Genomic DNA, 16909 nt, shown 5'->3' with positions numbered 1-16909 from the left:
AAGAAAAAGAAATAAATAAGTAAAAAAGAAAATCATAATTGTACATAGTCTTATCACCTGGATATTATATGTTAATATTCTCTCTCTCTCACATACACATACACACATATATGAACACATATGTGTACATATGTATATGTTTGTATGTATACATATGTAGATTTTTGAGGTTATATGGTAAAAACTTTTTTTTACATTGTTAATGATTAGGTTTTAATGTTCTTGATAATTCAAAAATGCATTCTAATTGTATTGCAATACCTCAATTTATTTAATTATTTTTCATTTTCTTGTTATTGAACTTAGGGTTTTAATTTCATTTAGATATTTTAGTATAAAAATTAAATACTATATAATACAATAATAAATTAATGATACAATTGGTTTTATATCTCTATTATTCCTGGTTTATTGTTTCCTAGATATCATATGCTGGGTCAAAGGCCATAAACATTTATAGACTCTTGATACATATTGCCAGCTTGCTCTCCAGATTTTTCAATTTAAATTTCCAAAAGAAATATAGGAGGAGATTTTTAATTTAAATAAGAAATGTAATTGCTGAAAAGGAGCCAACATTTAGGAATGCAAGCATTTCTTTATTTGGGGGCCCCTGCCTCTTTTGGCATTATAGATGTTTTTATTCGTTTGTTTTTTATTTTTTAAAATTTATTTCCCTCTTTAAAAAATATGTTTTTTATTGATTTTAGAGAGAGACAAAGGGAGAGGGAGAAAAGCATTGATCAGGGGCCTCCTGCATGCCCCCTACTGGGGATCCAGCCTGCATCTCGGGTATGTGCCCTGACTGGGAATCCAACCAGTAACCTCTCTGTGCATGGTAGGATACTCAGTCAACTGAGACACACCGATCAGGGCTCTTTTCTTTTTTTTTTCATGACCTGCCTTTAATGAGTAGACATGGATCAAAATGAAAAGCATTTGTCATGGGCTACCAAATAGTTTCCAATTAAAAAATAACAGAATCATTAAAGGTAAATAAAATATTAAGTATGAGAGGATGTTAAATATCATTGAGCTCAACTTTCTCTTTCATTCAAAATTTGGTCATTTAGTAAGCAACTATTTCACGCCACTTTTGTAATCTAGCTGGGAAGGCAAGAAAAATGCATAATTAAGTGTAATACAATTCCATATACACTAAAGAAAATAATAGTCAAAATGCAATGAAACATATGGGTGTGGGGGAACGTTTAACTTTTCTCTAGAACATGGAGTCAGAAAAAGCTTTGTAGAAGAGATGGTTCCTTAAAAATAAATTTTTAAAATTTATTTATTTATTTATTTATTTAGTTTTTATTTATTTCAGAAGAGGGAAAAAAGATTTTCTGGGACTGAGCATCATTAAAGATATGCAAGAAAATGAAATTATACAACTTGCTCAGATCATACTGGCAGAAAGGCATGACTGGAACATAGAAGCCTGTAGATGTAGTGTTCATGTCATGTTTTCAATGTCATGTTAAGAAGCTTTGACTTACTCTGTAGTCAAAGACTAGCCATTGAAGAGCTTTGAGCAGGGATATAATTCTTTCTGTAGTTGTGTTCTGGTGAGAAGAGACTGGAGACAAGGCAGTGACTATTAATGTTATCCAAATGAGATGATAAGAGCTCAAACCATATGAAGTGGTAGAAAGACTACCTGTGAGGTGGCAGAGTAAAATGTATATCCAATCCTACCAATCAATCAACAAATATTGACTGTGCTCAAGCTAGGTGTCAGTACTCTCAGTGCTGGACATTCAGAGAACAGCAAATGACAAGTTGTCCCTTACAGCGCTTCTATTTGTTTAAGAGAATTGGGCAATAAACCAGTAACTAAGTGTTAAAACGCCCCGATGATGATAAGCTCTATGGTCAGGGCACCATGAGAGTAAGGAGGGGGTCTTCTGAATTAGGATGACATACTTGATGCCACACAAAGGATGAGAGAAGCCAGCCATGTGAAGAGCCAGAGTTCCCTCACTGACAGAGGGGTGGAAAGTGAGAGGGGCCTACAGTGAAGAGCTTGAAGAGATAGAATAGATAACCTACTGGAAAGGCTGTATGGGGAGGGGCTAGTCATAGAGCCTTTAGCGTTAGAGGCCCTTGACTACAAATCTGAGCTCTGCTCCTTAGCTTTCTAAGACTCAACTTCCCCTATAAAATGAGAACAACAATGCATAAATTACAGGATTACTGCAAAGGCTGTAGAAAGTAAATACGTAAAATTTAGCACAATGACTTCAGATAGTAAAAGCTCAATGGAAGGTAGTTGCCATCACCACCACAACCATCATCATCATCATCATCAGGAATAGACAGAAATTGGGCCCTTCAGGTTTTAGTTTTAGGTGACTGAGAAGTGAGATAGGCCCCCAGAATAGGAGTATTTTGTGGTGTTTAGATAGTGAATCTGTTTTGAAGGAGCTTTTTGGAAATCCAGTGGAATTTTGGATCTAGAGGTCAGGAGAGAGGTGAGCATATAAGATGTATACATCCCTGGCTTTGCCCAATAAAGATATACAAAAATCAAGGCTAGAAAACTGGGAACTTAGCACTTCATGAGGGTAATCATCTTTTTTTTTAAGAAATAATCTTTTGAAAAAAATTTTCTCTTAATGACTTGAAATCTACCTTCAATTTACATCGACTAGCCTTGGTCAAACTTTCTGGAAATATGCAGAATAAGAATAATCACTTCCAAATCACAGGCTTTCAAATATATGGAGAAAGTACGTTGGAATCCCCAGTCTTCATCTAGGAAGGATGATCACAAATATTTTCATCTTTCCTCAGACATTGGGGTTTTTATATCCTCTCATCGTCCTAATTGCTTTTTGGATGCAATTTAATTTGTTTTTGCCTAGAACTAACACAATATTCAAAATGTGATTTGAACACTTAATTAGTTTCAACGTATTATTTTTGTCTGTCAAGTCCTTTATGATCTTGGTTCTTCCAACTTTGTGCTGTACATCATCTCAATTTGATGAATATGACTTATAAATCTTTAGCTAGTATTAGACTATTCCTGCTGGGGACTAGTAGGTAGATAGGAAACCCTTGGCTTCATTTGAGAAGGACAAGTTGTTGTGCTTGAAAGTTAGGAATTAAAAGGTTGAGAGAAAGTGACCATAAAGAAGCCGAAAGGAACTAAAAAAGGAGACAGAATAAAAACTATTTGATATGAAGGGTGGATGCTATAAAATCTTGGGATATTGTTGGTGAAATTTATTTGGGACCACCTCTATAATTTCTCCTTGATGATGATGATGACAATGATAATGATGATGGTGATGGTAATGATATAAATAATATTAATAAGTCAGTGAGCACTTATCTTGTGTCAGGCACTTAATTCTCACAGAAACTTTAAGAGGAAGCAGTATTACTATTTTAATTCCCCTTTTTTCAAATGAGGAAATTGAGTTTCAGAGTAATTAAGTAATGTGCCCAGAGTCACACAATTAGAAAATGAATGAATCTGGGATTTGAATCCAGGCAGTATAATTCCAAAGACACTATGTCATACTGCTTTATTTTATAAATAATAATTATTACTTTTTAGTCTATGTCACTTTCTATACCAGTTACCTTTATTTTAAGGGATGTGTTTCACAAAGAAACAAAGGTTTTATTACTGGATACATAAAAGTGATTAGAGAACAAAGCTAAGTTAGGAAGATTCTGAGCAGCAGGCTAGGCTCACTTGTTAGCTAAAGCAGTCTTCCCACACGCCAGTCTCACAATAAACATGAGCAAAAATTAAAAAATAATGACATGAACCTTCAGAATGTCTTGAATAGCAAAAAGTTAAATATGTAAATACCAAAGAATTAATGTCTCCATTTTTGGAAGGGAAAGGGAATAAATTTAAGTTACAAAGACTCTCGCCTTATAAAATTCTTCTTAGTCTTTATGTTTATGCATTAAGGTTTGGATTGTTCAGGCAAAGTCACCAGTGCCCCCAATGGCCATCATACCCGGACAGGGGATATAACCAAGTAACAAATATTCTATTTGATTGTATTAATAGAGCCAAAGAAACACTCAATATGTACTCAGAGACTTAGTGTTTAAATGGACCTATTGACATATTTAAGTAAATAAATTCACAAAATTTATAAGCATTTTTTGTAAAGATAAATTGGAGAAATCAGAAACTTTTATTCATATGTGTAATACCACTTTGCTACATAAATAATCAAGTGTATACATACCTTATGTCAGTTCTTAAATTAGAGAAATTTTTCCAAGATCTTTTCACATGGATACCCTATTTAGTTGAAAAAATGAGAAACAAGCGATGATCCAGTGCTTTAAAAAAACCCCAAAAAAACAAAAACAAAAAAACCCCTCTGCTGAACTGAAGAGAATGACATTCAAAATGCACATATAAAAGCTTCGAGGTAGAATTTAAATAACTTCATTATTTTACCTTTTCCTTCAAACCATCCTAAATAATCTGACTACACTGTGGACCAATCACTTTGCCAATTTTCTATATAATTAAAATCGTATGCCTTCAAATCTATTGGTAAAGAGAATGCCTTTAAGACTCCTTCCTAGCTGTATCTTTTTATACTTGTGTAACTTAAAAATGACCCGGCAGAAGCTTTTTCTTTTCTTTAAATTGCTTTGCCAAGTTTCAGCTTTGAGCACATTTTTACGACTGATTTATTAAACCTGAAAACTAGAAGTTTATAATGGAAATTCTCATAAAGCCCTAGCTGTAGCACTGCTAGCAGGTGCTCTGAAGAATGGGAACACGGATGGGCCCTCCGCCGAGGCGTTTCTAGAACACCACTTAAGGAACTTGGTCACGTGCTCATTTATTTATTTTTAGGTGAATAATCTTCAACCATCCCAGCAGAAATTCTTGTTCTGTTGACAAAAAGGAAGCACATAGTAGTCTGGCTATGAATCATACCTTCTGTTGTCATTATTAATGTTAAGGACACATTCGAAGGCGCTTCCTCTATAACACTGCACTCTGGGAAAAGAAAAAAAGTAATGTGGGCTTATCTTTTAGGCTGACTGAGGCGATTTATTGCAAATAAAATGATTCCAAATTGACTAGGGAGATTTATTCTAAATGAAATTATTAGAAATCCCTTTTTAAGATATTTAGAAATCATACCTAAGTGGAACATTTTTGCTTTAGTTTCAGAAATACAAACTTCTTGCATTGCTCATCATTAGAATTTCCCCCCGAAGGCTTTGGCTTTATTAGCAGCTTAAGAGTATATTTAGCACTGTCATATGTGAAATCTCTTCACTCTGTAAAACTAATATGGGATAAAATGTCTTTCTTTACAGTGATACCCATTCATTACATAAAAATGAAAGCAACCGCTTCAATGTGGATCCAGAGCTACTAACTATTTTTATGACAAAAGAGGGGTGACAATGCGTATCCCGTAGGCACACGAGAGTATTATATAAGAGTCATTAGTATAATTGATATCCATAGAAAGAGTGTTTTATCCAACATGATTAAAATGTGCAATACATTATGTAGGTTCCAGCGTTCCAGCTGCTACGTGGTAATCTTTCCTTTGATAGATATCTAGTGAAAAATAAAATTATCCTCGTTAAAAGGATAATCTTCTACTACTTAAGGGTGTAAGACAGTGAGACAGTTGCATGCCATGTTCTTCAACCATTTACATGTGATTTTTGCCTGTGTGCTGTGTTTTATTGTGGATTCCTCAACCACAGACAGACAAGTAGGAAAGGCCTCTAACAGATTTTTCTCCTGGTGGACTAGAAAGAAGCCTGGGTTCTAATTCTATGCTTATGTCAAATTCTCCTTGTTGGGATCACCTTTAAATGCTTATAGTAGTGGTCCAATCAGATAAGCAAATAATGAAGCCCCAAATTTTAAATTGGTTTCAAGTTGAGAGTAGCTTCTTAAAGGCAAATGACTCAATTATTTTAAAAGGGTGCTTCTGCACACAATGCATGCATTGACTGATTCATTACTTTTAGAAGTATTTACTGATTACCTACTTGCACTAAGACCTTAGCCAGGTGCCGGGGACAAGCCCATGGATTTCATTTTAAATAGTGAATCAAGGAAGGAAAAACAGGAGGGTGTCAAACAAGCCTTGTTTTCCCAGCTCCGTCCTCAGAAACATGCATTATTGAGCCATAGAGCCAGAACAGCAGGTGACATGGTGTCGACATTACATTCATCTTGAAGAAGTGACAGCAGGGCATATACACTGCTACCCCAACTCTTATATAGTGTCTCTGAGTTGCTGTCATTTTTTTTTCCCTTTTGCAAACACGTGTGATAATAGCAATGCTAAAATCTGGAAAAAGGTCACATGCTAGAAATAATGTAACATATCCAGGAGAGTAAAGTCAGTGGCTAAAGAAGCAATATGTCTGATTCTTAATTATGTGCCCTATCTGCTAGGGCAGCGATTTTCAACCAGTGTGCTGCAAGAATTTTTAAAACATGCAATACCTGACTATTTAGTCAGGGGCTCTGATCTCTCTTCCCTTAGATTGTCAAATAAAAAATGACAACAGCGAACACAACAATAGCCATTTGGTTGAATGAATCAAATTTATACCTATTTTTTTTTGGTCGGGTAGGCAAAAAAGAAAATACATTTTTGGTGTGCCTCACAATTTTAGTAATTAGTTTATGTGCCAAGAGATGAAAAAGTTTGAAAATTGCTGCGCTAGGGCAAAGAGGTCTGCCCAGACAATCAGAAGTTCCACTTTCTTTTCTCCAGCTGACCTACAGTATTGTCGAGAGGCACAAATGAAATAAAATACGCGAAACCGCTTTGTAAACAAACCATAAAGTGCTTCATAGATCTATGATGTTATTTTAATTTTTGTCCACTGCCTTCTGTAAATTGCAGAACTTGTCTATAAATAAGGGATACAGGCTTGCTGCCATCTAAGTTACAAACGGGCTTCCAGTGGATGCGATACCAACTGATTTTTAGGTTCCTAGGTATCAAGAAACAGTGAAATGACAAATAAAATTAGGTGAGTGAATTGCTCAGCAATTACATGATCTTATCTGTTTTTGATACTATAGTATAATACTAAGGCATCAATGTTTGAGAAGGTAAATGAAAAATTAGAGGCAATATTAAATTAACCACATACGTAGGTTAAAACTTTATAGGACGAAATAATGATAGGCCAAATGTGTCTCAGGGATATTGATTTTTCTTTACCTGGTCCTCATTTGCCTATATGTGACCAAATGCTTTTATTTGTGAATAAGAAACGAATGACATGGTATTGTATTTCTTTTGCTTCCCAAGATGATCGGATTCCCTTAGCTTGTTAGTTGACATTATTACCTCCACATTTCCTCCCACTTCTCACATCTATGCTTTCACATGCTAGAATAGCTTGCTGGTTCGCCCGCCAGCCCCACGCCGGCATTCTGTCTCCTCAACTTTTCCTTCTGATAGTGCCTCTGTCACTTGCAGTCCCCGAACCGAGTAACTTGCCTTCCCTGCCAGTATTCTAAAAAGTGACTTTCTCCCATCTATTATTTCTTCATCATTATCCCCAGTAATTTTGTGTTACTGCTATTGTGTGCTGGCCCAGTGATGTTTTCTTGCACCTTGAGACGGTGAAATTTCCTGCGAGATTTCAGAATTTTCTGCACATATTCTTTATTACAAAGATTCGGATATGCCTGTGGTCTTGTAAGTGACAGTGATGAGATTGCGGTTCTAACACTACATAAATATTGCTATTATTAGCTAGAGTAATAATAATAGATGAAGATCATAACAAAGACTTGGCATGGCCTTTCCCTCAGTTTTCAGTTTCCACCGGCACAATTGGCGATAGCGTTTAGTATACCAAGAAGATACAAGACCGTTGGGGAGCCATTATCAGCCTCCGTGAGAGCCTTTTCAAATCCAGTGCTTATTGTGTACGTTATGAATAAGAGATCACAAAAATTATGCATGCGGGGCCAAATTCTCATCTTGCTCTGGACCCCCATGGACCTCTCTTTGAAGTCAATAGGAGCTCAGCAGGGGGTGGAACAAGATGAAAATTTGGAAAAGAAACGTGAAGAAAAAGGGATAATTTTCCCCTACCGTATCATCATTTGGTGTGCGTTAAATGCTCACACAGTGCCTAACCCCAATTCCTTTTTACTTCAGTCTCAATGAAATTGCATGACAGGTTTTTTTGTGTGTGTCTCTGTGTATATACTGTAGGTCATTTTCAATAGGAAGAGAATTGGATAACTTCAATTACTCTCCTGTAAGCTGTTATTATTGAACTGAGCCCGAAAGTGCTTTATTTTCAATAAAGAAATATTCATATAATACCACTTTCATGTAAATTCAGGTGCTATAGGTTTTCAAAGATTTTCCAGAAAGGACATTTTTCACTGGCCCAAATGATTAAGAACTTGTCTTTGTGCCCTTGTTTTCATTCAACTAATTCTTAAAATTATTTTGTCTACTGTGGGATGCCTAAACAAATATGTGCTCTCCCAGGACAACAATGTTTAAAATCGACAATGCAATGTTTGTTTCTGCATTCTAATATCCAACCCCCTCTTAGGATTTGAATCGTTTTGTACACACAATGGTAAGGGAATGTCCAGAAGGGAACTTTGAAAACACAGTTTGCCCAGGAGCTAGATGCCCCACCTTCTACATCCAAGGGGAATGCCACCCTTTGTCAAATTGGCCCCTGTCCTTTGAATAGGGCCCGCCCTTAGAAACTTGACTTTCAAGAGAAAACTCGTTTAGATCATCAGGCCATTTTCTTTCAGGAAGACAAACTCCATCAGCATTTCACACCTGGATGTGTGTTGATGAAATGTCCTGTAACTGAAGACCATTAATATTCATGGGACATCTAACATAATTCATGATGGTCTATGATATATGATAGTTAACAGTATCATTTACACTGAACCTTAAAAATATTGACAAAGACAAGTTCCTAAACACTGATGAAACCTTGTATTTTGTGTTATGATTTCTTGGTTTTTATACTTGGTGCAGTTTTTCAATTAACTGCTCTGTATTCAGAGCAATTATTCATTTATTATAGTCAGTTTAGATATGGTAAAGATTAGAGGAATAAAACAAATCATCTTAGTGACACTGGCTAGTGATACATGGTTATTATTCTGATTTTTTATTTATTTATTTTTTATTTAGCTCGTGCATGACAGGATTTATAGCATGCACTTTTGAATGCTAAGTCTTTTTCCTTCCTGGTCTCTATTTTTATGGTTTTAAATAAGCAAAAACAGCCAGAAGATTTGAACTGGAGTTACCTATCTGATTTGTCAAATGATAGATATGTGAGTAGAAATACTAATTCACACACATTTAAAAAAAATTTGGGGGTCAGTAATAAGATTTGTCTCTGTTATGTGAAATAAGAATCTGATCTTTTTAAAGTGTGAAGATTCCCGAAAGTGTTAAAGACAGAGCTGAATTTATGTAGTACGTGAACTAGGCATCAATATATGAAGACTCTCATAAGAAATAGCATGTAATTTTGAATGCAAGTAAACCACGGTGAGTACACATATTAGACATTTGGAAGTTAATGGTTCGGAGCACAATGTTTTCGGTCAACCCTGCAGTGTGGTGTTCCCAGTGTACGCTGCTCCATGCCCGGCCATGTGTCATTTGGCTTCTAAAGGGGTTTTCATGATTTTTAAGAAGTGCCTTAGATTTTGGCAAAGTTTATTTTATACATTATGCATAAAACTTGTCATCAGGATTTAACAAAGCATTTTGCACAGAAAGATTAGAAATAAAATCTCTGCACACCAAAATGATTTGGGTGGTTTTTCTACATAGTGAGAACTTGAAAAAAAATTAGCCTGTATCTTATCCCTTTCTCAAATTTCAAAAGATGAAAAATCTCCACAGTGAAGAGAATTGTAATGGACCGTGCTGGAACTGAGCTTACCAATGCTCTTTTGTTTCCCTCTTAGCTAGTATTCTCTTATTTATTGGTTGTAACTTGAACAATTCCAAATCCAACAGAGCTACAACATTTAGACAAGGAATTGTCAGGTCCAATAATGTATTCCAGGTATTTCGTACTTGAGAAGGGAAGGTATTGAAAAAGACAACCTATTCTATATGTTTGGATTTTAATACATAGGCACCACAGTATTTGTGAATGAAGAGAGGAGGAAATATTTGAATTTTCAGCTTAAAATGGCCATTTTACAATGTTTTCTATATTTTAACATTTTTTAAAACTAGATTTATGTCAGTTCCTTCCTCTTCCATGTTTTAAATGAAGAATGAAATTCCCCGGGAGTGAGCAGTACCATGAGGGATCTCCTTGTTTAGCTAAACTTCTATGAGGTTAAAGCTGAACAATTCTATTTTTAAAGGCATATGGAGAAAAAAACAGTATGCTTTTTAAAAAAACAACAAGAAGAAATGGACTAATTGTGTCTTGAAACTTGAAATGTCTCTTCTGAAGCTAAACTGAATGTACTGACTTCTAGTTGATGCCTCTCTGCTCCCAGCTCGTGTCCGGTTATGGGTGTTCCCATTATATGTGTGTCTTTAGAAGAACAGCCCACCAGTGGATTTACTGAGGCCATTTCTCGTAGCTGCTGGCACACCAGCCATGCTAACTGACTGGTAGCTTCACATCATGAGGAGATTGAAGTCTCTGCTTTTTGTTGCTATTTTTGGAGGTGTCATTATTGCCAAATTTAGGCTGCAGTCTTTGGAAACCTACCTTTTCTTTAAAGCACACAGCAGTGCTCCTTGGAGGAACCCTGCAGTAGCAAATGGGTGAGAGCAGTCCCCACGGAAACCCAGAGATCTTGCTCTTTCCCAGTCATGGAGCGTCTTAGAAGTCTTGTTTCAGGCAGCAGTTAGCATTTTGTTACTAATGTCACTGCACATCATTATTATTATTTTTTACTCCTCAGGCTTCAGTGGCTTTTTCAGCACTGAGAAAGTTTGAAAAACACATATATAACTTGCTCTTTTATTATTGGCTCCTCACTTCCAGGAAAGTTAATTGGAACTGATTGGTTTTATTTGCTGATTTACCAAGTTCTACAAAGCTGGAAACGAATAAAAAACATTAGCTTTCCACTGTCTGCATTCGTTTTTTAACTCTATTCCTCTCAGCTTGTCTTTTATCCACAAACTATTAAAAAAAAAAAAATAAGAACACCAGTGTCTGAATAAGAGGAGAAAATTGAATTGAAGGATCATAATCATAATAATAATGCTTTGCACTTGCATAGATCTTCACTTTTTTTTCAAGTATATTCATTTCTATTATAATTGGATTCCCATAACAGCCCTTTAAAATAGAAAGGAAGGAAAAGAACATTTACTGAATATCTTCTGCAAAAAGTACTTTTACCACATTATCTCATTTAATCCTCGCTACGGTGCTGCTGAGGGAAGATTGTGATTAGTCCAGCCTTCTACAGTCAGCAAGTGGCGAATCCTGGGTTTGAACCTTGCTCTGTGTGGCTCCTAAACTTAGTTTTGATCTATTCACAGGTGTGAATGGGTCATCTTTTGGTCATTCAAATTTGAAATACAAATAAGTGATTTGCTTGTAGCGATTGAGCTAAGCTAATGCCACTGACCAAACTTTGTTCATTTGTTTCCTAGGCTTGCATACTTCCTACCCTCCTACCTGCCTCTGACGTCCACCAGAAGTCAGAGATGCTTTCCTGTCCAGATCGAGTCCTCAGTTTCTCAGTCTGCGGAGACCCCCCATTGCTTGAGGGGCCCCTTAATAGGCTCTACAGAGATGATGACAGAGAGACAGAATCAGCAGGGGAGGAGGCGAGAATCAGCCTGGATCATGCTTGGCTTTGCTTCTGTGAGTTAACAGATTGCACTGTTGCAGGGTGAGTTTTATGTTCAATTTGAGTCCGTGCTGCATTGCAGCACAGCATAGCTAATATTTTTTGTGAGTGCTGCCTCTAAAAATCAGATCAATACAGTTAAACTTTAAGCCGGTGATTTTAATGTGAATGTCTTAATACTCGGCACCAGAGTTGATATTTTAAATCTGATATATTAGAAAGAATAAATATGTTAGGAGAGCACTAATGGAAAAAGAGTTGAAACCAGGTAAACCTGATTTGGCTAATAATCAGCCAGTCAGTTGGCCCCTACCATGGAGACTGGAACAGGACTATATTTTGTTTGTTTCATGTGCCTCAGGGACATCATTGGTTATCATGTTACAATAATACCTTCTAGTATTCAAAGCACTGTCACACTTATTATTTCATGCTTGAAGTGCAAGGATGGCAGGCAGACCATTGGACTCCTAATACACTTTTCTTTTTACCTCTCCTGAGTGGTGGATGTCACTAAGGAGCTCTAGTAAAAACTTACAAGATCCCTTACTTTCTGGTGCTGGCACCAGTTGGAAAAACGTTGAAGAATTCATTTGCTAGGGAGATATCTTCTTCCCATTCCCCTTATTTCAAAAGTGTCTATCTCGGCAGTCTGCAGAGACCCCCTTGCAGGAAGCAGGTTTTAAAGGAGCTTCTGAAAGGAGGAGGTGGAATGCTCTTCTGGTTATTCAACAATAAACAGCCCCCCGTTTTTTCTGTGTCTTTGTTATTCCCCGTTGCACCATCTTTGTGTTCCCCACTGCACGTTGCTCAGGACCTTCCCGGTCGTGGCCCCTGTTTTTCTTTCCATACCTGACTTCTGCTGCTCTCGTCAGGACTTCCCCGCTCCTTGCTTAGGCCAGTTTAACAGCTTCCCGACTGGTCCTCTCACCCAACATGCATGTGAATGCCGGACGCCCTTCTGAAGCTTACCCGGCCCTCGCTGCCCACCAACACACATGCCATGGGTTCTAACGCCTACGGGATGAAGTAGACACTTCGTGGTCTGGCTTAAAAAGTTTTCATGGGCAGTGACATCTTTGGAGAGTAGTAGGGAAACATTACTAAGGGTTCGGGTTCAGGAGGCTGACGAGTTCTGCAACTTAAATGTTTTTATTTTGAACATGTTACTTAACCTCTGTAAGCCTCGGATTCTTCACTGTGGTGGGAATGAAGTGAGATGATGTGTGTAAGGCACTCACCACAGGGCCTGTCTCCCTCTGTTGTTATTTACCTACACTCTGTCAGAACTCTACCCACCATTCAATGTATTTGAGGTAGTAAAAATGTGCTAGATACTGTGTTAAATCCTTCCATTGTTCTATCTTACTTACTGAAATTGTGTTATGACTGCATTATGTAAATGATTGTATTATGACCATTGTACAGATAAAGAGGCTTGGGTTCAGAGAGCTTAAGCAACTTGCCTCAAATCACACAACTAGTTAGTGCTAGAATCAGAATTAGAACTCAGGTCTCCCTGACTGCAGACCCTAATCCTTCAATTAGAGCACCTTTCCATTCACGCTTCTATGTCTTTGCCCATGTACAACTTACAATGCTTTTGCCCCATTACTTGCCTATGAACATTTTTCATGTGCTTCAAGGCCCAGGTCAGATGAGAGCTGGAAGAGAGCAGAGGCAGTAACATGGATAGGGAAGAGAAAGAGATCATAGAAGTAAATGTGGTTGTCAGAGAGCAGACAAAATGTATCAAAGCGTTAATTTTGTATGTTCACTTTAATAGCATTTTGAATTACAGTTGTTTCATAGATATCTGTGTTCTTTGCAAATGGTAAACTCTTTGTGGACCCCAGTTTATAATATATTGCTGAATATATTCTGATGTTTAATATACAGAGAATCCGCTCTGTGAGGGCCTATGCAGGAACCCCCTTTCTCTGGGGACAGGCATCTCAATAGTATGGACTGTGAAGACGAAGGAGCATGTTGAGGAAGGGCTTGTTCCTTTGAGTGAAACTAAGATTTCTATTATAGCAGGTCTCAAGATGGCAGTGGGAGAGTGCCTAACCAGCAGGACCAGAGCTGGGAGGCTGAGTGTGATTGGGAAGGGGAGAGCAGTGGGGACTGGGAGAGGAATGGCAGGCAGGGCAAGCCTGATTGGGTTCCAGAGGGGCCTGCAAAGTTGGAGGGTAAACACCAGAGGACAGGTAGACAATAAATTAAGTGAGGCTACAATCGTGTTGGGGGCCAAGCAGTTTTAGATGTTTAAATGGTATTTTCCTATGAAAAAATTGAAACCAGTGGTAGCAAAAAAAGAACACAAAACCTGGTTTCTAGTCTCAGCTAGGGCACCATTGGCTTGTCACTAAATATGTCTAAGTCTAACTCTCCGTATCAGTCAATGTAAATATTAAAAGACTGTCCTGGCCTACCTCACGGGATAATTGAGAAACTCAAGTAGAGAGGAATATGTAAGGGGGTTGAAATCTGAAAAGCAATTTTATGGTTTTCCATAGTGTTTTCATAGGTGCAAAGGAAATACTGTTCCTATAAATGAAGGCTAGGCAACACCATGCCCGTGAGTAGCTTTTGGTTGAGTTGTGGAGATATGGCACTCACACACTTAAGGAGGAGAGACCATAGGGATGTAATAGGAATTCAGAGGGCAGAGAGTTCACTGTAAAGCAAGAATGCCCATTGTCAAAGAAACTTCAAAATGGAAGGTGAGACTGGAGGAGCTTTGAAGAACGCATTGCAAGAAAGTTAGAAAAGATTAGTGATGGGCCCCAAGCTGTGAGGAATGTTGGCAGGACAAGTGTAGCCTAGACTGTTTGAAGTAAAGGGTCCATATCAGAGCAGTGGGAATGGGAAGAGGCTGGGGAGGCCTTGGGAATCAGGCCCATGTCTGTGATAAAGCACTGATGTACAAGGAGTTCACTTCTTCCATGAGCGCAGCCTGGAGGCCTCAGCATGGGTCCCCCAAGAAATTTAATTCATTCTCTTCTTTGTTACATTTTCTTGGAAGTTCTGTTAGGAGAAAAATTAGTACTATATGTTTTCTAAAGCTAGAAGTTTAAGTTCTATCAATTTAGTGTTTGGTACAAAGAAAAAGAGTATTAATATTTGATATGGGGCCAAAAGAGGTCTTGTAGATTAAGTATTATGGAAAGCTTAAAGTCCTCTGAAAACTAATTTTTGAAGGCCTATTATATTGTAGTAAGAGTCCTCACTGTTTTTATTCTGTTGTGAGTCCTGAGCTGCAATTTGGAAAAGCACTGGGCAAGGCAATTATACAAATAATAATCATTGGCTCAAGCTTTTTAATGATAAAAAGATGACTTGATTCTCTGAAGAAGTGAACAGGCAACATTTTCTCATTGCTGTTAATTATAATTTAAGGCAGACTCAATTTTGTATTAGTCACAGATGTTTCATTTCTCAGTTCATATATAATGTGGTACATGGAATATCTCCAAAGAGATTTTAGAAGTGTTTGCAGTCTTGTCCATCTCTTTACCACTTGGTGTGGTCTTTTCCAAAAATCATGACATTTGGAAAGAAACTTAGAGAAGTTTTGAAGACATTTTCAAGACATTTTGCTTTCAATGATCTCTAAAAATATTCCTATTGAAAGTGAAAATTGGAAACATGCTCTGAAAAACAAAATCAAAATGTATATTGTGTCTTTGGAAAGCCTGGTTTCGGGAGTGGCTGGGCTGTGTTCCAGTTGTGTGTGGGGTGGGGTGGGGGCACAAATACACAGTTTCTGAATTGATGTTAGTCATAGAAACCTTTAAGAAGCTCCAGTGTTCCTACCGCTTTTAAGAAAAAATGTATTTCAAATAATTAGACCAAGCAGCTAGTTTCTAAATTACTCCACTGTGGATTGTTCTAACCAGGGAGAACTTATCAGCAGAACAAATCACGCATGAAATTGTGATAGGTTTGGGAATGTTCCAAGACATGGCAGGTTTGGAATGCAGACCTGGATGAGGCTGGAAAACTTGAGTTGTGTCTGAAGATTGTTGAGAATTAAAACTTACCTTCGGGTAAAATTAGTCACAAAGACAATTTGAAATACAGTAATACATGTCTTTTCTGTTATAGTCAAATGATGCTACATGAAAAATAAAATCACCATAAGCACATTACAAGGCATTTTTCTTAGACTATATTGATAAAAGTTGGAGTTACATGCTATATGACAAATCTTACCCTAAAAGAAAATGTCATATTGAAAGAATATCTAAAACATAATCAAATAGTTTAATTTTAAGATGAACATATATAAAACTATTTTGATAAGAACAATATAATTGTGACAACTTACAAATATATTATAATTTCATTATGGGCTGGCATGTAAAGTTTTAAAAATATTGTTCTTTCTCATTTTAACCTTTATTATATACATTAATTTTTCCCCCAAATAAAGGCATGTGAATTTGTGTATTTAAACTTTGTATACTATGCTATTCACATTATTCTCTGAAATCGATCTGTGATAGCAAAGGTCAATGAAGTTCAGGTAGTTAATCTTCACAATAAGGTTCTTGCACAGTTTCTCCATGATCCTTGAAGTATTTCTTTTCAAAGCTTGAGGTGGGGTGGTGGGACCCATTTGAGTAAATTCTTTAATAAAGAATTTTGTTGTGTAAAGTTTTGAATCATAGTTGGAGCTCCTTCCTCGTTGTTGGTTTGCAAACTGGGAATTCCCTGGGGGGAAATCTGAAACTGGTCAGTATTTGGAGGACAGGGAGAGATCAGAGAAAGAAGCAGACCACTCCAGATGGGTAGGTGGCAGTTTTAATAAGCAAGGGATCTTACGTATGAGGCTTGTCTTGGTGGCTGCAAGACCAATAAATAGTGGACAGAATAAACGTTCCAAGGACAGGGGAGGGGATGAAGAAACCTCTGATTGCTTTGTTCCAGAGCGAAGGTCAACTGGTGGTCATGATCTCTCATGATCTCCAAAACTGATACTATTGGGGAAAAAGCTTGAAACAGTGGGGAGAGACAGGGAAAGGAGAAAGAAACAGGGTGAAAAATATTTTTCTTAAAAATTAAAAATGATTA

The 16909-nt window shown here is 37.2% G+C and overlaps 1 protein-coding gene across 1 annotated transcript in view; it reads left to right on the top strand.

Moving 5' to 3' along the window:
* The window catches only part of LOC308561118 (uncharacterized protein), a 115107-nt gene that overhangs the window by 13534 nt on the left and 84664 nt on the right, over positions 1-16909 (top strand). Inside the window, exon 5 of the mRNA XM_081145686.1 lies at positions 11631-11872. Coding sequence (XP_081001812.1) covers positions 11631-11872 — 242 coding nt within the window. The remainder of the gene's footprint in view (positions 1-11630; positions 11873-16909) is intronic.

This window comes from Miniopterus schreibersii, assembly GCF_964146895.1.
Source record: "Miniopterus schreibersii genome assembly, chromosome: 8".
Classification (NCBI taxonomy): domain Eukaryota; kingdom Metazoa; phylum Chordata; class Mammalia; order Chiroptera; family Miniopteridae; genus Miniopterus; species Miniopterus schreibersii.
The sequence above is the reverse complement of the archived record's forward strand: the minus strand, read 5'-3'. Positions and strand labels throughout refer to the sequence as shown.